Genomic DNA, 22,002 nt, shown 5'->3' on the forward strand with positions numbered 1-22,002 from the left:
AGCAGGTTGGGGGTAGAATTCCAATTGCTCCACAACTCATGCCTCTGAAAAGTTGGCTAACATCCCCCTGCTCCAGGGCTGGGGAATCCGCTCTGAAGTGTTCTCTCCCTCGCTGGCCATCCCTCAGATAGGCCCTCCTACTGCCTAACCTTTGCCCTTTCTAATTGCCCTGATCTCATCCCAACCTCCATAGCTGTGTTTAAAGTCCACCTCTGGGGAACACACAGATTGAGTGCTCCAGATAATTCCTTTCCCAGTCTTGCTTGGCATCTGGCCGGTGGGCCGTGTACCCAGACTTCCTGGGACACTGGCTGGGGTTTGAGGACGGACCTCAGTACCTACCTGGCTACAGGATGACGCTGGCCACTAGCTTCTTGATTTTGTGGCTCAGCCTGGGGGGTGGCCTGGCTCAGAGTGACACCAGCCCTGACGCAGAGGAGTCCTATTCAGACTGGGGCCTTCGGCACATCCGGGGCAGCTTTGAATCTGTCAACAGCTACTTCGATTCCTTTCTGGAACTGCTGGGAGGGAAAAATGGAGTCTGTCAGTACAGATGCCGATATGGTGAGTGCACGGTCTCTCTTCCGGTGAGACTGTCACTGGTGGACCTGTGAAGAGCTTGAGCAGGGCCACAATCTGTCATGCACTTTTTCCTGTGATCCACCTCTTAGAGGGGTGCCAGATTCGGCAACTAAAAATATAGGACACCCAATGAAATTTGAATTTCAAATAAACAACTAAGACTTTGTTAAAATATGTGAGATATTTGGGACACAATTATAGTGACAAATTACTGGTTGTTTATCTGAAATACAAATTTCACTGAGCTTCCTGTGTTTTATCTGGCAAACCTATTCCAAGGAGTTTTGCGAGAATTGTTTCCCTGGGGACAATTTAATGGGTTTATTGTGAGGCAGGTAGGTACTTAGGAAAAGGTGGCAAGGGTGGGCAGAAAGAATAAGAGATGTCTTTGGGAGGTGTTCCTAGGGATGGAAACTCAGCTGAACATTCAGGGAAAATTCTGCCAGAAAACTCTGCGCTTCCTCAGTTACTCTGCTCCTAGCTTGGAAATGGATTCGCCTCTCCCCCTGAATGCAGTTCACACCTTCCTTCCAGATCTGTCAATCTCTGATCAATTTGCCTAACCACCCCCACCCCCAAGAGAGCTGTCCCTGCCTCAGTCAGCAGTGACAGTCCTTTGGTGGGTAGGATGGGTGTCTGCCAGCTGCCTCTGTCCACCAGGGAGCCGGCCCCAAGCAGGCCTGGGGATGTGGAACTGAATGGGTAGGAGCACTACCTCACCTGAGTTGTAAAGAGGGTACATGGGAGCCTGCGTGCAGGTCTGGCTGCAAAAGAGCAGACCCTGTGGCCCGTTCTTCCTTCACCTTGCACTGGAATTCAGTGTAACGGGAGCAGAACGTGGAGCCCTGGACCTTGCAGCTGGGAGGCAAAGGGTAACTTCAAACGCAAACGAAGGTATTTCTGAAAGCATACACAACCTCATACAGCATTTGCGTCACTGTTTAGGTTATCAGATGTTTCATCGTGGGATTAAGAGATGAAAATGGTGAGTTGAGCCTAGCAGGAAAACACTTGAGAAATATTTTCTCCAGACACTCAACAGATAAAACTCAGCTTGGAGAGAGACTCAGAAGAGGTACACACTTGCTGGACTCACCCAATCAGTCTCACAGTCCCTTTTTTAACCTTTGAGCGGGGGAAATCCCTTCCTTATAAACGGGGAGTGACTAAGAGACCATGGTTAATCCTCCAGAACCAAGTTTTACAGCACAGGAGCTTTCATCTCAGAGGGGAATGTTGAAAAAAGGAAGCTACAGCGTCTCTGTGAAGATTCCATAGGGTAAATCTGTGCTAGGACCCACCTGTACCGCTAGCAATGTCTTTGTCTAAGGTGTGTTAGACTAATGCAGAGATGCCTTGTCACAGGGACTGTTCTCACCTAGTTTGCATGGATGGGGCAGGAAAGGGTTAACTCACTTCAGATATTTGATCAACACTGGTGCTATTTTCCTTCCTGGAGGCAACACAAGACTTAGGTCTGTGGCTTAGCAAATAGATAACAGCAGGATTTTTTTTTTTTTTTTAAGGGAAACGAGAACCAAACCCTCTTTTTCTCTAGCAAAACAGCATTAAAAGATTTTAGCAAATTTTGGTTGCAAGCCTGCACCTGGGTCAGTCGATGCAGCAGCCACGGGTGGGGGATGAGAATAGTCGACAGAGAGATTGCAGGAACACAAATAACTCCACTCACTACAAAACAGGACCTGTCCGACCAGGGGTCTGAAAAACACGTAGGAAATAGGGGGTTAAGCCTTGTTACCTCTGGAACGCAGCAGAGCCAAGAACCTGGAGGCTGTGCCCAAGCAGTACAGAACTTCTTCTCAAGTTGATTGTGGATCAAGCAGTCTTTTGAACAGATAACGTCTAATAACTAACTGAGTCTCTGTTTGCTTTGTGATACACTTCTTGTGCACAAGGCTTCTCTTTCTTTAAAAGAAACTTGCTGTGCTGCAAATCCCCTGAAAGGCTTGTTTAAACAGACTGCTGGCCCTCACCCCTCTTATACTGATTGGGTAGGTTTGGGGTGGGACCAGAAAATTTGCATTCTTAAGCGTTCACAGGTGATCCTGCTGCTGGTGGTCCTGGGACCACGCTTTGAGGAAAAAACTGCTTTAAAAACTGCAATTTTTTTTTTTTTGGTCAGAAGGAACAATTTAGCAACAGTTAGTCTACAAGAAAAAAAAATTGCCATTTGGTAGGTACTTACCACTGCTTAAAACAGTGGTTCCTACCTTGCTCTGCACTTAGAATCACCTGGGGGAGGCTTTAAAAAATGCCTGCTGCCCAAATCAATTAAATGGGAATCCCCATGGGTTGGACCTAGACATCGTTCTTTTTAACGTTTCCCAGGTGATTGCAAAGTGTGACCAAGGTAGAGAGCACTATTTAAGGGGTCATTCAGCCCACAGATTGTTCAGACAGACAAAGGTATATTTGTATCCTGCTAGCCTACGCTAGCATATCAATATTGCTTCCCACACTTCTTGTATCTACAATTCGTTTTCAGGTCAACACACAACATCTGAACTTGCCAAATGATCGGGCTGTAAATATAATGAGATTCACATGGATCAATAGCATACATGGTACAACTGGTTTAAGGGGTCTGCACTGATGTGAACACGATTCCCTCTCCCACCTCAGGGATTCTGATTCAGTAGGCCTGTGCTAGGAACTGCACACGTGGTCCTCGAACCAGACTTTGAGAAATACTAGTAATGGAAAAATCAGGGGTTTGTACTGGGGGTGGGGGTGGGGGTTGGGGAATCTCATTGCTGATGACCTTGGGCAAGTTATGTCTCTCAACCTTTGTTTCCTCATGTTTATAACTAATGTTAATAATACCTACCTTACAAGATTGTTGTAAGAATTAAAGATAATATATATAAAGAATTAGTGCCGTATGGAACATGGCAGATACCAAACAAATTTTATAAATGTTATGAGAAAATCTGGTGAACAGGTTAACTATGCATTCGGATTCTTCAGATTCCCTTTCAAAATAAAATTAAAAAACATGAAATCCCAGTGGCTGGACAACATCCTCTCAGCTTCTGGAAGAAATCATCAAATGATGATTTAGGTGTTCTGTGCCTTTATGAAGGTCTGTGACGCAGAGTTTCTGTGTCTTGTAAATCATGATTTAAGCTATCAACCACACCGTCACACTTTGATAAAAGGACCTCATGATGATTTTCTTCTTGGGTTTAGTTCTAGGAAGAAAGGTATCCTTAAATATCAGCATTCTTATTTTCAGGAGAATTTTTATCTGTTTGAAATCTTAGAGCAAAATTTTATGAACCTGTGAATTTATACATTTTTCTAGACAAACAATTCACAGCCTTCATCAGATTCTTAGAGGACCTGGGGCCCAAAAAAAGAAAACAGCTACTGACTTAGAGGGCAATGGTTGTTCTCGAGAAGGGTGAGGAAATGTCCAGGTTTGCCGGTGATGGAGGGAAGGGGTGCGCATTCCTGGAACGTGGGACTTTAAGTACTAAAACAAGGATGGTCCCAGGCAAACCAGGACAAGTCGCTCGCCTTACCTCATGCAGTAACTTAATCTGTTTTAGTGACTGAAATAGAGTTTATTGCTTCAGTTAAATTGTCACAGTTCTGTTTTGTTCCCTTGTTGTGTTCCTCATGCTGTATTTGAGGATTTCTGGCAGGAAGCAGGATGTGCCCTTCAAATATGGCCCTTGGACTCCTAGGCAGACCTCTAGTGGAGCACACAGAGCCACTTCTGCGGGAACCAGCTGGGTGGGGAGAAGGGCCACACCCTCCTAAGAGGTTTAACCCTTGGCCTGGGTGATAAAACTGCCAGACAGTTTTACTGTTGTTTTCAGTGACAAAACAGAGAGAAAAACGGTGGGGCCCAGGAGGTAGCGGACCTTCCTGCGGGTAGAACTTTCGGGTTTCATGCCTAACTCCCTCATTTGTCTTTTAAGTGTTTTGTGGCATTTCACTTTATGCAGAAGTTTTAAATTTTCCTAAGAACCAGTCTATCAGTCCTTTTCTTTATAGCTTCTGCATTTTTTGTCTTGCTTAAAAGACCATCCTCACATGAAGGTTATTAACAACATTCGGCTCTTTTTTCCGTGAAAGCAGCTGTAGCTAATACGTAAGGAATGAGTGTTGCTGTGTTCTGAAAAAGAACTTTCTGGTGAGCACTAAAGTTTTAATTTCAAATAATTTTCATATGTCACACAATATTATCTTGTTTTGACTTTTCCCCCAATCATTTAAAAATATAAAAATCATTTTTATCTGGCAGGTTATACAAGAACAGGCAATGGGCTGGACTTGGGCCAGTGTTTGCCAAGCCCTCATCCAGAAGATCAGATGGTCAGCCTCCCACTCCTATAAATAGCCAAAACCAAAAAATAAAATTAGTTTGTGGACATTGTACATTATTGATGCTTAGACTCAAAACATCAAACTGAAAAGACTCAACACAACTCAAATCTGCTCCGACTGTAATATGAGGATATAGTACCTTATTTCTGTCTGGACTCAAACCATCACTTTTTTTCTTAGAACTTTTAATTCAAGCTTCAAACAGAATTTCTACAGCTTTCGTAAAATATTAAAAAAAAAACCTGTCATCAATATCAGGCCAGGTGGGACGTATCTATAGTTGGTGTCCCACAATATCAGGCCAGGTGGGACGTATCTATAGTTGGTGTCCCATTAACTTTCAAACTGGAATATCAGAGTTTTATCTTCTGTGAGTTACCTACTGCAAAAATGGCAGAGGGTAACTCAGGAAACTGGACTGAGTCTGCTGCAAAAGCCCTTTATCAGCGAAATTATTAAAGAGCTAAATTTCACCATCAAATTTAGACATTTGTTTCTTCATTGAAATTTTTTCCCTGATTTCTATAAAGCTAGTATAGGTAGAACATTTGTAAAAGAACAATCTGAAGAAAAAATAAAATCACCATAGTCTCACCTCCAAGAGACAATACGCTTTAATTGTATGACATAGTGTGATTATTTTCATATGTGTAATTTGATTACTAATATTATTTAATACACTTTACCCATTCCCCTATTCCCAGTGCTACACACACACACACACACACACACACACACACGGCAGGTTAGTAGAGTATCAATGCTAAGTTATATTTCTCAAGACCTTTGAAAAGTAATGCAGGGATTACTGGTAGGTTGGTGGACTCTGTGTCAACAAGTACAGGACCTCTCCATTACAAATAACAAGAAAGACAGGGTGGAAATAAAATATTAAAACAAAAAACACACACTCAACCTAGAATGAAATAAAGGGAAAACTTCAAGTTCTAGAAATGAAGGGGAAACAAAAAGCCGAAGTGGTAGCAGGAGCTGATGCTGCCATGGCCCTTGGGGGTGTCAGTCTGGCACATATATAGACTCCAGGGGCTGAGGAATGGGCTTTATTGCTCATACAGAGAGAGGAAAAGTAAATTTCACCTCTAAGAATTGGGAAGTTGGAACTGAACAGTCTGCATAAAGCTTAGAGCCTGAGAAACTGTCTAGTCTGTTTAAAAGGGATTAGATTACTGGATTATCCAACATTCCAAGAAGTAGCAAGAATGCTTTCTGTCCACCTGGGGCTGGAGCTTGGAGGAGGAATAAAGAACATCCACTAAGAAAAATCACTACCTGGGCTTCCCTAGTGGCTCAGTGGTTAAGAATCCACCTGCCAATGCAGGGGACATGGGTTCGAGCCCTGGTCCACGAAGATCCCACATGCTGTGGAGCAACTAAGCCTGTGCACCACGACTACTGAGCCTGCGCTCTAGAGCCCGTGAGCCACAACTACTGAAGCCCACGCACCTAGAGCCTGTGGTCCGCAACCAGAGAAGCCACCGCAATGAGAAGCCTGCGTACTGCAAGGAAGAGTAGCCCCTGCTTGCTGCAACTAGAAAAGGCCTACACACAGCAATGAAGACTCAATGCAGCCAAAACAAAAAAAATCACTACTTGAAGCATACAGTATGCATAGGTGAGGAATCTGAATCTATACAGCTGGCCTGGTGTGAGTATCCCAAGCTGAGAAATTAACATAAAGACATGTGTCTCACTTATCTTGGGACTCCTAGAGCCACAGCAAAAGCAGTTAGGGACTACTCTGTAGTATGTGACACAGGGCACAGGAATTCATTTAGAAAAACAAACCCTCCCGAAAACAGTTACATACCATTCGAAAAGATAATCCACCATGCGGGAGAGTCAGTAGACGTCAAAAAATGAAACGGCATCCCAAGGAAGGGAGATAATAAAAAAAAACAACATTTGAAATTATTAAAGAAATAAAAGAAACAATAGAAAACACAATTAAAAAACAGAACTCAATGAAAATGAATACACAGATTTAAAGAACATTTACATAGAACTCCAAGAAATGAAAATTACAGTCATCAGAAGAAAAAAACTCAGTGGATGGGTTACATAGCAGATAACCTAGCAGTTAGTCAACCTAGAGATAATTAGTAAAATGGAAAATAAATTTGATGAAGCTAGTAAAAATTCAGTACAGAAAGAAAAAGATAGAAAATATGAAAGAGAGATTAAGATATATGAAGGACAGGATTAAAAAGAATCACCACTCAGTATAAGAGGCCCAGAAGGAGAAACTATAATGAAGAAAATAAAAAATTCAGACAAGGGCTGTGAATTCTCCAGAGGTGAAAGACACCCGAGTCTTCAGATTATTCCAAGTGGGGTAAGGATACACAGTCCACCTATAGATACATTGTAGTGAAACTGTGGGGATTGAGGAAACTGGAATTTTTGTGCATTTCTGGTGGGAATGCAAAATGGTACAGCTGCTGAAGAAAGCCTGCTGATAGTTCCTCAAAAAGTTAAACAGAATTACTATGTGACCCAGCAATTCCACTCCTCGGGTATGTACACCCAAAAGAACTGAAAACAGATATTCAAACAAATACTTGTACACAATTATTCATAGCAGCACTCTTCACAATAGCCGAAAGATGGAAATGACCACCACGTCCATCGATGGTGGATGAATAAACAAACTGTGGTACATCCAGAGAATGGAATATTATTCAGCCATAAAAATAATATGGATGAACTGTGAAAGATGGAGCGTGACTGCTAAAGATGGGTATGGGGATGATAAAAATGTTCTAAAATTAGATTGTGGTGATGGTCTCACAACTCTGTGAAAAGCTAAAACCCATTGAATTACACACATTAAACGGGTGAACGTATAATATATTAATTACATCTCAATAGAGCTGTCGTAGAAAAAAAATGTAATGAAAAAGAGATGCAAATCATAATGGCAACTGCAATAGTTAAGTATTGTTGAGTAGCAGGTGACCCCCAAACTTAGCCGCAGAAAATAACAAACATTTATTGTATCACACAGTTTCTGAGGGTCAGGAATCTAGGGGCTCTGCTGGGTGTTTCTGGCTCTGAGTTTCTCATAAAGTTGTAGTCACACTGCCTGTTGATATTAGTCTCTGAAGATATGACTGAAGCTGGAGATCTCCTTCCAAACTCATGTGGCTGTTAGCAGGAAGCTTTAGTTTTTTACCAATGGACCTTTCCATGACAGAAGTTGTAGCCTTTTTTTTTTTGACATCTTTATTGGAGTATAATTGTGTTACAATGTTGTGTTAGTTTCTGCTGTATAACAAAGTGAATCAGCCATATGTATACATATATCCCCATATCCCCTCCCTCTTGCGTCTCCCTCCCACCCTCCCTATCCCACCCCTCTAGGTGGTCACAAAGCATCTAGCTGATCTCCCTGTGCTATGCAGCTGCTTCCCACTAGCTACCTATTTTACATTTGGTAGTGTATATATGTCAATGCTGCTCTCGCTTCGTCCCAGCTTACCCTTCCTAGAAGTTGTAGTCTTTTATAATGTAATCTTGGAAGCAACATGGCTCCACTTCTGCCATATTCTGTTGATCACACAGACCAACCCTAGGACAATACACAAGGTTATGAATACCAGGAAATGGGGATCACTGAGGGCCACCTTGAAACACCATCATATACACATGTTGTACCACAGCAACAAATACCCAAACAGACCGTGGCAGAGACTGCTTATTGTCCCCCTTTTCTACATTCATAAGCCCTCCTCCCAACTTCCAGCAGGGCTCATGCCTGCCTCCATTGAAGAAAAACTTCATTTCCTAGCCCACCTTTGCAACCAGGTGTTGCCATTTGATTAAGGTCTGGCCAAAGGGAAGTAAGATGAAGTGATGTGTGTAACATTCTGGAGTGTGTTTATTAAAGAGAGGAGCTCTGACCTTTCCACCTCCTTCTTCCATCCTGCTGCTTGTAATATGGGTGTGTTGGCTGAAGCTCCATCTTGGACCATGAGAGTCAGGGCTAAATTCCAGGGCTGGTAGAGCTGAAGGCTAGAAGCAGCCTGGGTTCCAGAAAAGGTCAGATTTATCATTCCAGCCTTCTGAGCCTTAATTCTGGATCTTGATGAGATATCCTATCTTGTTTAAGCATCTGAATAATACAGTATGTAGGAGGTATAATAAATATATGGAGAAAATTATAACACTCTGTTGAAAGACATAAAGGAAGACCTAAGTAAATGGAAAGCTATATTAGGCCCATGTTTGGGAATCCAGAATATTATAAGAAAGTCAGTTGTCTCCAAATTAATCTATAAATTCAATGTATTTTAAATACAAATCCTCATTTCATCTCTTGTAGACATAATCTACATGTCTCATGTAGACTAATTTGACTCTCAAATTCATATGCAAGAGTAAATGTCCAAGAGTAATGAAGGCAGTTTTTAAGAATAATAAGGAGGGAGGGCTCTAAAGCATAGACTTCCTACCGAAAAATTAAAACAGAAAGATGGGGTGCAAAGGGGCTTCGACTGTACTTACACCATTTAATTAAACAGAAGAAATACAGCATGTTTGGCAAGTTAACATTCATTGTGTTTGTGTAGTGGGTACATGGGTATTTGTTTCTCTGACTTCAGTTTTGAAATATTTCATAATACAAAATAATTGAAAATAAAATACCTGGCAGGAGAAGATTAAAGAAAAGAAAGAGAAAATGCTATGTGTCTCACTTGGAGGATTAATTCTTAGCTTATTTCCTCCGTCTTCTGTTATGTCTTGCATATCCTACACGAGGCAAAGGAACTGGGGAAAGAACATGGGCTTTGGAGACAAACAGGATATATCTGGATTTATATCCCAATTCCCCCCACTTTCTATATGACTCAGGCAAGTCACTAAACCTCTTAGCCCCATATTCCTTATCTGGATAATGGGATAAAAATACTAACTGCAGATGACTGTCCTGAGGTCATCTCAGGTCAAAGTTATCTTTATCTATAATGACTACCCTTGACACACTGACAAAGCTTCTCTGTATGCATTTGCAAGATTATAAAATTACCCAAAAGCCAAGTAGGAGAAACTAAGAAATCCAAAGCTTTTCGGATAGTTTCGCCTTAGTTCTGTGACACAAATGCCTAAAATGTTTCAGTGGGGTGTTTTCTTTGCCCTTTGGTCAACAATGCTTTGCTTGCATTTATGGAATCTTGCAAAATTTCCTTCACGTTATTCTAAAAAAGTTTGTGGTACTGTTTTAATTCTGATCCCTTAAGTGTATGATCAGGTCTTTGTGCATAGTATGTGGTCTTACAGTGGATAGAAGAAGGAGAAACCTTGAGTTTTAGTTTGGTTTTGCCACAGACCTTATCTTCAAGGTTGTGCATGTAAGAAATATTAGAATTGTTAGTAAATAAGTGCTCATAAAATTCTTCAATATTCGGAGAAAAACGCTAACCTGGTTTGAAGGTTATTACTCTTTTATGATATCATCATAATCATCATCACCACCTAATTTAAGTCTGGTGAGGAGCAGTGACTTTTTCTTTTAATTTTTAAAAAAATTTTCTTTATTTTATTTTCTGCTGCATTGGGTCTTTGCTGCTGCCCGCGGGCTTTCTCTAGTTGCGGCGAGCGGGGGCTACTCTTCGTTGCGGTGCGCGTGCTTCTCACTGCGGTGGCTTCTCTTGTTGCGGAGCACAGGCTCTAGGCGTGTGGGCTTCAGTAGCTGTGGCACGCAGGCTCAGTAGTTGTGATTTGCGGGTTCTAGAGCCCAGGCTCAGTAGTTGTGGCACACGGGCTTAGCTGCTCTGCAGCACGTGGGATCTTCCCGGACCAGAGATTGAACCTGTGTCCCCTGCATTGGCTGGCGGATTCTTCACTGTGCCACCAGGGAAGTCCCAGGAGCAGTGACTTTTTTTTTTTTTAGTAGTCAACAAATATTTATTAGTTTTATTTACATATCATAAAATGTATCTGTTTTATGGTAAAATTCAAAAATTTTAGTACATTAATACAATTGCTCAATATCATCACAACCCAATTTTAAAACATTTCCATCAGGGCCAAAAACCAAAATCCTTCTCCCCATTTACAATCATTCCCCTTCTATAGATGATTAAAGCTATAAAATTCCTTTTAATCACTACTTTAACTGCATTACATAATTTTTGATACTTTGTATTTCTTTTCATTCAGTTTATTTCCTAATTCCCTTAAAATTTCTTTTTGACCTATGTTATTATTAGAAGGGTGGCTTTTAATTTCCAAATATTTGGTACTTTTTAATATCTCTATTATTGCTTTAACAATTTAACTTTGTTGTAGTTGAAGAATATAGCAGTGACTTTTAAAGGAAAAACTGAACATGCTTTTTAGATCATTTTTATTTGATGCATGTTCCCAAATGCTTAATTTCTAAACAGTTCTTCCCGCTTCTTTCCTCTCTTTCCCCTGCTAGGAAAGGCACCAATGCCCAGACCTGGATACAAGGCTCAGGAGCCCAACGGCTGCAGTTCCTATTTCCTGGGTCTCAAGGTACCAGAAAGTGTATGTACACCACCATTGTTTTCTTAGTTGATTGGTTTTAACTAAAACCAATCCAAGAGTTACCACTGATGGAACTCAACACTTAAGGAATATGATTGAGAAATATGATTAGTATTTTAAATTGGATACAGAGAAAGGGAGATCATTTTCAAAGAAAGTTTCTGATTTCCTTTTCTTAGAGGCAGCTATCCCCCAGAAAAGCCGTTGTGTAGTGAACTCTGAAAGCACCAATGCAAATATCAGCTGAGCCTTAGTGAACCAAACATAACTTAATTTGAAATACATCTGACAAGTTTGACTTATTTAAATTGGTGAGACTTTCCAGTGATGTACTGGAGCAAACTGGTACTGACCAGTACCAGTGAGGGCTGATTGCTCTATCCTCAGCACTTTTGCAAGCGGCTAACTTGGTGACGGTACCATCAAATCAACTATGTTTGGAGTATTAACATTATGGGAACCTGCAAACACACCTCCATCCACCCACATGCCCATACACACAACCAGCCACTGGCTAAACATTTATCATTTTGCCTCTGACTGTTTCTCAAACTGTCGACTTCCTCTAAAAACAAGGAATAATTAATTTCTTTTAAGACCCCTTGGAAGCCCTTTTACCTTTTTCACTTTAGAAAAGAGGTTTCATGTAAAATGTAGGTAGAAGGATTTCATATCTAAAATCATAGTTTAGCTATGCCTTTAGTTGGTGTCTTAATCAGGCTAAACTTCACTTTTCTGCTGGTTCAAAAGATTTTTGTAGTAATTTTCTAAGCAGCATAATGTTTATTCTTCTAACTAAAATGCTGCTCACCCATGTGGCATTTTTGTGCAAATTGAAAAAAAGTTCCCTTTCCTCAAGATGGTTTTCTTCCATTTGTCAGAAACTAAGCTTAGGGCTTCCCTGGTGGCGCAGTGGTTGAGAGTCCGCCTGCCGATGCAGGGGGCACAGGTTCGTGGCCCGGTCTGGGAAGATCCCACATGCCGCGGAGCGGCTGGGCCCGTGAGCCATGGCCGCTGAGCCTGCGCATCCGGAGCCTGTGCTCCACAACGGGAGAGGCCACAACAGTGAGAGGCCCGCGTACCGCAAAAAAAACCCCAAAACCAAAAAAAACCAACTAAGCTTAATATACTGATTTTGTAAGAAAAGGAAATGCCTGCCACTGGCTGGATATTTTTCTTAATAAATATATAAATCTATGATGTCTTGTGGGAAGGTGCCCCCTTAGATACGACACTTGTTCACTGCACAACCTTCACAGCTGTACGCCTAACCTGGTCCACAATCATCAATACGTGAATGGACACAGAAGATAATCCTTCCAAATATACATTAGAGAAACAATGTATTTTTGGCTAATATCTTTTACTTGATATCAATTTAGTAGCTAAGAAGGTGGTATGCACTCTATTTTGGGAGTAATGTCATTTTGTTTACTGGTACAAATATTATTTAGAACTAGTTCAAGAATTTCCAATTGAGTTGAATTGAATGATAGCCACTATACTCATCTAATTCTGTTACCTCTGTTGTGATGTATTCTTAGGTTTAGGGGTGAGGTGCAAGAAAAGTAGCTTGCTTCAGGTGTCAGATGATGGGAATTTACCCAAAATTGCTGAGTCCAGGCCTTTGCCTAGTCTAATGAGTTAGATTATCTCTTAATGTAATAATGCTTTGTTTTGGTTTTTGCTTAAAAGGGCCTTTTAAACTACCAAAGTCCATATTCTGCTCTAGGTGGTCTTGTAGTAAAAGTTCAAACAAGAGAACACTTAAGGAGACCCAAGAGGAAAGGATCTATGATAGCTGGTTAATCAATCCCCACCCATACCTCGAAACCAGATTTTCACAGCTTCCATCCAAGTCCAAGTCTATATTATGAGAAGAACTGCAAAAGATCCATGTCAATGGAAGCAACCTAACTGTCCATCGACAGATGACTGGATAAAGATGTGGCACATATATACAATAGAATATTACTCAGCCATAAAAAGAAATGAAACTGAGTTATCTGTAGTGAGGTGGATGGACCTAGAGTCTGTCGTACAGAGTGAAGTAAGTTAGAAAGAGAAAAACAATACTGTATGCTAACACATATATAAGGAATCTAAAAAAAAAAAAAGAACCTAGGGGCAGGATGGGAGTAAAGATGCAGACCTACTAGAGAATGGACTTGAGGACACGGGGAGAGGGAAGGGTAAGCTGGGACAAAGTGGGAGAGTGGCATGGACATATATACACTACCAAATGTAAAACCGATAGCTAGTGGGAAGCAGCCGCATAGCACAGGGAGATCAGCTCTGTGCTTTGTGACCACCTAGAGGGGTGGGATGGGGAGGGAGGGAGGGAGACACAAGAGGGAAGAGATACGGGGATATATGTATATGTATAGCTGATTCACTTTGTTATAAAGCAGAAACTAACACACCATTGTAAAGCAATTATGCTTCAATAAAGATGTTTAAAAAAAAAATCCATGTCTAAACTCACCCTGTTCTCATCTGTTTTATAAACCACAGAATGATTACTCCTCTTTAATCACTTATTGCATCATGTCCCTTCCTTCCTCAAGAGTCTTTATCAAATCTAACTTGCTATTTTGGATGTCAAGGCCATCTGTCAACTTGCCTTTCTCCTTAATTAAAAAAATAAAAAAATATATAAATAAATAAATATATATATATATATAATAAAAATATATAATACATCACCCTGCTAAGACCCTTGAAAGACCAAACAAACTAATTGACTTGCTCATATATGATATGCTCATTATTTCCTTTCTTTACCTGCTGTATCTTAAGTCTACCATCATCTCTAATAATCCTTTCAAAAAAATTCCTGTTTGGTAACTCTACATGTGGCAGTCTATGAACTTAGTTTATGACACATTTGTAATTGTTTAGGATGCTTTATAAATGTGTGTGTGTGTGTGTGTGTGTGTGTTACTTTGTTGTTTGATCATAGTCCCCTTGTGGTCAGGAACTATGTTCTATCCCCAGTCTGCTCCTCGACACATACAAACACATATACACATACTTAAAACAGTGCTGCATGGGATGGATCCCTGATAAATGCTGGTGACCTCTTTATGAACTGAGGCTTAATTTTTCATACTTCTGAGACTTGGAATCTTTTGTTTAAACAAAATCTCATATAGCATAGGTTTTAGGTGAATTTGCCAGTCTTGAAGCTATGCCCTCTTGCCTAACTTTCTGATTTCTATTTTTAGCACTATAGTGGCCTGTGAATTTGAAAATTACTAAACCCCAAAAGAAAAAGAAGAAAAGTGGGCCATTCAAAGTTATTAAACTAATAACTAGATCATGATCAAAACTTAGCATCCTGTGACTGTCAACCTGATGTATTCTTTCCAGTCATTGGTGCTTCTGAATAGATCTGAATCTGTAACAGGAATTTGAGAACAAGGTAGGCAAGGTTGCCTAAGGTCCTTGGTCTAAACGTGGCATTTTCTTCCTTCACTTTTCCTCAGATGGACTTGGGCATTCCAGCAATGACCAAGTGCTGCAACCAGCTGGACGTCTGTTATGACACTTGCGGTGCCAACAAGTATCGCTGTGATGCAAAATTCCGATGGTGTCTCCACTCTATCTGCTCTGACCTTAAGCGGAGTCTGGGCTTTGTCTCCAACATAGAAGGTAGGAATCTTAAGTGCATCTACCCGTGAGCAGGGAGTTTTGTTCCTGTTTTCACACAGAAATGTAGTCAGAACCCTTTTACTCAAAGAGACCATCAGAGCTCACTGATCTTTCTTTATCCTGTGACCAATGCAAGCAAGGGGGAAGGAAGATTCTGGGCAATCCTTCACTAAAGTTCTTGCTGTCCTGCCCAGGAGCTGCTGGCACCACTCCTGATGGACAGGGCCATACCAAAGCCTTCCCAGAGAAATAAAATCTATCCTCTAAGGACAGAGCAAGAGTTGCCCAACTGGTTTTCGTGATCCATTCCAGTGTTAAATAATTTTCCATATCAGGAATTATTCCGTATAGGACTACATGCTTGGGTTTAAGCCTTTTTTTTTTTTTCTTATTTTGTTCTCGTCAGGGAAAGAATTTTAATTTAAAAATCTATCTTTTTTGTGTAAAGGTCTCTATATCTTTGAGGATAATTATTTTCAAACAACTGCTTACCTACCTAATTTCTAGCACTGATTCTGTAATTTCTTTTTCCTAATTTACCTTAGGAAAAGTTGTAATCCTTCAGTTTCTGAAGCCCGAACATTACATCCAGGTATTAGCATTGTATATTTTTAGATGGTGAAGTTTGAAATACAGGCTTATGAAGAGCTGGCCCCATGCCATCGAGAAAGTCAGCTGCAGGAAGAATCTCGGATCTTGTTATAGATCAATGTCTAGAGTGCCGTCCTGAAGTGAATGTGTGAGGGCTTGAAAATATGAATAATTAATTAGGCGCTGTAAAAGGGAGTATCATTCTATCTGTACCTACAAAAGGTGGAAAAGTGCCTGCTGCTAATCTAGGGTCAGGTCAAGTTACTCCCTCCAAGCAACATCCTATTGATTCTTTCTCCTAAATATCTCTTTGATAGATCACTTGCCTGGTTACTACAGATTAACCCAATCTCTGGGTCCCATCCAATCTATTGACCCCATAGAGACCAGGTATATTTTCATACCAGACAAATCTGATCATCTCCACCCTCCATGTAAGTCCTTCAATAGGTTCCTCTTCCTTAGGATTAAATCCAAGTCCTTAGCATGACATTCATAGCCCTTTCTGATTCAGTCCTAGCCTACCTCTCCAGCATCATCTTGCTTATTTCTGATTTCTTTCCTGACTTCTGCTATTCCAAACTATGTGGGTTGATGGCACAAATCTTTCTGCCTCTTCAGTTCCCTCTGCTTGAAATACTCTGATCATTCATTTTGTTGTTGTTGTTCAGTTTTATTGAGATATAACTCACATACTATAAAATTCAACCATTTAAAGGCTTTTTAAAATATGTTCACAGAGTTATGTAATCAGCCCCACAATTAATTTTAGAACATTTTCATCACTTCAAAAAGAAACTCTAGAGCCATTAGCAGTCCAACTACATCGTTCCCCTGGCTAGCTCTAGGCAACCATTAGTCTGTTTTCTACCTCTATAAATTTGCCTATTCTGGACAATTCATATAAATGGTATCATAAAATATGTGGTCTTCTGTGACTGGATTCTTTCACTTGGCAAGGTTTATCCATATTGTAGCATGTATCAGTATTTCATTCCTTTTTATTGCTGAATAGCATTCCATTGTATGGATGTAATATGTTTTCTCTATCCATTCATCAATTGATGGACATTTGGGTTGTTTCCACTTTTGGGCTATTATGAATAATTCTGGTATGAACATTTATGTACAAGTTTTTGTGGTGACATGTTTTCATTTCTCTTGGATATATATCTAGGAGGGGAATTTCTGGGTTATATGGTAATTTTATAACAAACTGATTTCCAAAACAGCTATACCATTTCACATTCCCACCAGCAATGTATTATGGTTCCAATTTCTCCACATCCTTGCCAACACTTGTTATTATCTATCTTATTACAGACCCTAGTAGGTGTGAAGTTATATCTCATTGTGGTTTTGATTTGCATTTCCCTGATGGCTAATGATGTTGAGCATCTTTTTATGTGCTTATTGGCCATTAAATAACTGCTTTGGAGAGATGTCTATTCATTTGCCCCCTTTTAAATTGGGTTATTTGTCTTTTTATTATTGAGTCATAAGGCTTTTTGTATATATTCTGGATGCAAATCTTTTATCAGATATATGACTTGCAAATGTTTTCTCTCATCTTATGAGTTGATTTTTCACTTTCTTGATGATATAATTTGCAGCCCAAAAGTTTTACATTTTGATTAAGTCCATTTTATCCTTTTAAAAAATTTTTCTTTTACTTTTGGTGTCATATGTAAAAAGGCTTAGCCTAACTCAAGGTCACAAAGATTTACTCCTAAGTTTTCTTCTAAGAGTTTTGTTGTAGCTCATATATTTAGACCTATGATACATTTTAGTTAATTTTTGTGTAAGAAAGGGGTCCAACTTCATTCTTTTGCATGTGGACATACACCATTTGTTGAAAAAGACTATTCTTTACTACCATTTGTCCTGCACCATTTGTTGAAAGAGACTATTCTTTTCCACAATAAATTATCTTTGCACCCTTGCCAAAAATCAATTTGCCATAATTGCAGTGTTTATTTCTAGACTTTCAATTCTATTCCATTGATCTATGCCAGTACCACACTGTTCCTATTATTGTAATTTTGTAGTAAAGTTTGAAATCAGGAAGTGTCCTCCAACTTTGCTCTTTTTCAAGATTTCTTCAGATATTCTGGATCTTTTGCATTTCCATATGAATTTTAGGTTCAGCTTGTCAATTTCTTCAAGAAATGGCAGGTGGAATTTTGATAGGACTCTTGTTGACTCTGTAAATCCATTTGAGGAGTATTGCCATCTTTTTTTAAAAGATTTATTTATTATTCATTTTATTTATTTTTGGCTGCTTTGGGTCTTAGTTGCAGCACACGGGATCTTTGCTGAGGCATGCGGGATCTTTCATTGTGGCACGTGGGCTCTTTGTTCTGGTGCACAGGCTTCTCTCTAGTTGTGGCGTGTGGGTTTTCTCATCTCTAGTTGTGGCGCGCAGGCTCCAGGGCGCATGGACTCTGTAGTTGTGGAGCACGGGTTCCAGAGCACGTGGGCTCTGTAGTTTGCAGCATGCAGGCTCTCTAGTTGAGGTGTGCGAGCTCAGTAGTTGTGGTGTGTGGGCTTAGGTGCCTTGCAGCAATGTGGGATCTTAGTTCCCTGACCAGGGATCGAACCCGCGTCCCCTGCATTGTAAGGTGGATGATTCTTTTGCACTGGACCACCAGGAAAGTCCTGAGGAGTATTGCCATCTTAACAAAATTATGTTTTCTGATCGATGAACATGAATGTCTTTCCACTTATTTGGGTCTTCTTTAATTTCTTTCAACAATGTTTTATAGTTTTCACAGCACAGGTCTTATACTCCTTTGTTTAATTTGTTCCTAAGTATTTTTTCCTTTTTGATGCTTTTTTTTTTTTGGCTGTGTTGTGTCTTTGTTGCTGCATGCAGGCTTTCTCTAGTTGCATCAAGTGGGGGCTACTCTTCATTGCGGTGTGCATGCTTCTCATTACAGTGGCTTCTCTTGTTGCAGAGCATGGGCTCTAGGCATGTGAGCTCCAATAGTTGCAGCATGCAGCCTCAGTAGTTGTGGCACAAGGGCTTAGTTGCTCCACAGCATGTGGGATCTTCCTGGACGAGGGATCGAACCTGTGTCCCCTGCACTGGCAGGCAGATTCTTTTTTTTTTTTTTTTTTTGGTGGTACAGGGGCCTCTCACTGTTGTGGCCTCTCCCATTGCGGAGCACAGGCTCCGGACGTGCAGGCTCAGCGGCCATGGCTCACGGGCCTAGCCGCTCCGCGGCATGTGGGATCTTCCCAGACCGGGACACGAACCCATGTCCCCTGCATCGGCAGGCAGACTCTCAACCACTGCACCACCAGGGAAGCCCTGGCAGGCGGATTCTTAACCACTGTGCCACCAGGGAAATCCCTTGATGCTATTATAAAGGGAATTGTTTTCTTAATTGTACTTTCAGATTATTTGCTGATAATGTATACAACTACAATTGATTTTTGTATACTGATCTTTTATCTTGCAACCTTACTGAACTCATTTATTACCTCCAAGAAATTTTTAGTAGATTCCTTAGGCTTTTCTGTACACAAGATAATGTCATCTGCATATTGTCTTCCTTTTCAATTTAGATGCCTTTTCTTTCTCTTGCCAATTGCCCCGGCTAGAACTTCTAGTAGAGTATTGAATAGAAGTGGTGAGAACAATGTGGAGATTAAACAACATGCTACTGAACAACCAATATGCCAAAGAAGAAATCAGAAGAGAATATAACACACCAAGACTTATGAGAAGCAGTAAAAGCAGTCCTAAGAGGGAAGTTTATAGCAATAAATGTCAACATCAAAAAAAAGAAGGATCTCACATCAACAACCTAACTTTAAACCTCAAAGAACTAGAAAAAGAAAAGCAAATGAAGCCTAAAGTTTGTAGAAGGAAGGAAATAAGAAAGATCAGAGTGGAAATAAATGAAATAGAGACTAAAAGGACAATAGAAAAGATCAGTTAAACTGAGAGCTGTTTTATGAAATAGATAACATAGACAAAACTTTAGCTAGGTTGGCCAAGAAAAAAAAAAAGAGGATGCAAATAAATAAAATCAGAGGTGAAAGAGGAAACACTAAAACTAATATCACAGAAATACAAAGAACCATAGAAGACTACCATGAAAAATTATACACCAAGTTAGACAGCCTAGAAGAAATAGATAAATTCCTAGAAACATACAACCTACCAAGAATGAATCATGAGGAAATAGAAAATCTGATCAGAACTGTTACTAGTAAGGAGATTGAATCAGTAATCAAAAATCTCCCAACAAACAAAAATTTAGGACCAGGTGGCTTCACTTTTTTTTTGGCTTCACTTTTAAAGTGGCTTCAACATTCAAAGAATTAGTCAGCCATTTAAATGGCTTCAACAGTTAAAGAAGAATTAATACCAATCCTTCTTTCAAAAAGCAGACGAGGAGGGAACACTTCCAAAGGCATTTTAAGAGGCCAGCACTACCCTATTCCAAAACCAGATAAAGATATTACAAGAAAATAAAATTACAGGCCAATATCCCTGATGAATACAGATGCAAAAATCCTCCACGAAATATTAGCAACCTGGTTATTCACCCCACACTTGAATAGGGAAAGCTATAGGAAACATAGTAGTGTTATTTGAGGGAGTATTCTGAAAAAAAAAAAAGGTAAATTTTCCATGGAGTGAGCACAGTGATGTGGGGCATTCTGATTGCTAATCATGCTTTCTACCTGGAGGCCCATAAAAGGAGGGCATCCCAAAGTGTGTTCTGCTTTACTAGATTGGATAGAAGCTCCTCTGAAAAAGCTTCTCTTAAATCTATTTTTTCATTTTAATTCTGTATTTGGATCACTGCCTCTACTTTCCTCTGGGTATCATGTTATCCTTGGAAATACGCTGCCTCTTCAAAATTACTTAGACTTAACCTTTATATTTCTCTTAATCTTTTTCAAGTAGGCTGTGATTCTCTGGCTGATACTGTGTTCAACACTGTATGGACCTTGGGCTGCCGGCCCTTTATGAACAGTCAGCGGGCAGCCTGCATCTGTGCAGAAGAGGAGAAAGAAGACTTATGAGGAAGAGGTGATTTCTTTCCCATTTTGAGTGACACCACAGCCGTCTGTCTGGGAGATGGTAGTACGGCAGATGCGTCTCATTCTTTTTTCCAAAAGTTTGGATACCGCAAAGCAGGAGAAAGGAAACACTATTCTACAGCTGAAAAGTGAGTCATCGTTTGAGGAGAACTGGAAAAAAGACATGGAGTGATTTGAAGACTATGCTTCACTTTAACACTGGTCTCCCCAGCCAAGACATATTTGCCTGGAAATTCAGTTCTTAAAGACTAAAATACCAGAATTTCTGGAATTAATAATTATATTCATAAGTGAAATTTTGGAGAGTCCAACCATTTGGGAGGCAATGACTTTCCTCTGGTCCATGTTTCAGTTGCCAGTAAGCATCTCACATTTAATAAAGTATACTTTTTAGAAAATTTGAAAAGAAATGAATGAATTCCATTATCACCAATATGCTTCCATTTCACTTAGAAGAGAACAGAACCCAACCTGGTAAATTCCATCAATGATAACAGTTATTCCCACTGGTGCTGAAGAGATAAGAACAAGGCAAGGTCAGAGGCTTACCTGATTGAAGCCAATGGAGGTAGAGGTCAGATGGCATTAGGCCTCTAAGGTTCCATTTTTTTCCTTCATTGAACTATTCCTGTTGAAATTCCCAATTACTAAGCAGTATTAGTGTCCTGTTAAGATGAGAAGCACTTGGTAAAAACTGCCACTGAAGACAGCTAGGAAAATCCCTGAAAACTGAGGGGAGTGAGAGACTGAGGGCCATTCCCGAAACTATGGTTCTCAGCCCTGATTGCAGATTAGAGTCACCTGAGGAGCATTAAAAAAAACAAAGAATCTCTGGGAGGGGGGTGGGGGGTGGTACCTATGTATTGGTATTTTAAAAACACCCCCAGTGATTCTGATGCACTGTGAGGCCTGAGGGCCACTAAAGTCAGGGACTGACAAATGAAGGCCCATGGGCCAGATCAGGCCCAACCCCTGTTTTGGTAAAGTTTTACTGGAACGCAGCCAGGCTCACATTTGTTTACGGCTGTTCCTGTGCTAGGACAACAGAGTAGTTGTGACAGGGCCTGTATGGCCCAGGAAGCCTAAACTAGTTACCCTTTGGCCCTTTACAGAAAAAGTTTGCCAATCTTCGATCTACATCATTTTCTCCTTTCCCTTCCTTTTGTTAATTATTTCACTGGTTCCAATACGAAGTGTTCATTGCAGTTGTTTCTAAAAAAAAAAAGA

At 40.3% G+C, this 22,002-nt stretch overlaps 1 protein-coding gene across 4 annotated transcripts in view; it reads left to right on the forward strand.

Annotated features, from left to right (window-relative positions):
• The first annotated feature begins 228 nt into the window (after positions 1-228).
• The window catches only part of PLA2G12B (phospholipase A2 group XIIB), a 31,584-nt gene continuing 9,810 nt past the window's right edge, over positions 229-22,002 (forward strand). Inside the window, exons 1-4 of one of the 4 annotated variants that reach the window (XM_067710599.1) lie at positions 229-564; positions 11,381-11,469; positions 14,958-15,123; positions 20,636-21,982. In XM_067710599.1, the coding sequence (XP_067566700.1) occupies positions 354-564; positions 11,381-11,469; positions 14,958-15,123; positions 20,636-20,757 (588 nt within the window). In that variant the 5' untranslated portion in view covers positions 229-353 and the 3' untranslated portion in view covers positions 20,758-21,982. Of the gene's footprint in view, positions 565-11,380; positions 11,470-14,957; positions 15,124-20,635; positions 21,983-22,002 lie in introns of those variants that run through there. The other 3 variants (XM_067710600.1, XM_067710601.1, XM_067710602.1) reach the window with 3 other exon arrangements.

The sequence above is a fragment of the Pseudorca crassidens genome, chromosome 16, assembly GCF_039906515.1.
Source record: "Pseudorca crassidens isolate mPseCra1 chromosome 16, mPseCra1.hap1, whole genome shotgun sequence".
Classification (NCBI taxonomy): domain Eukaryota; kingdom Metazoa; phylum Chordata; class Mammalia; order Artiodactyla; family Delphinidae; genus Pseudorca; species Pseudorca crassidens.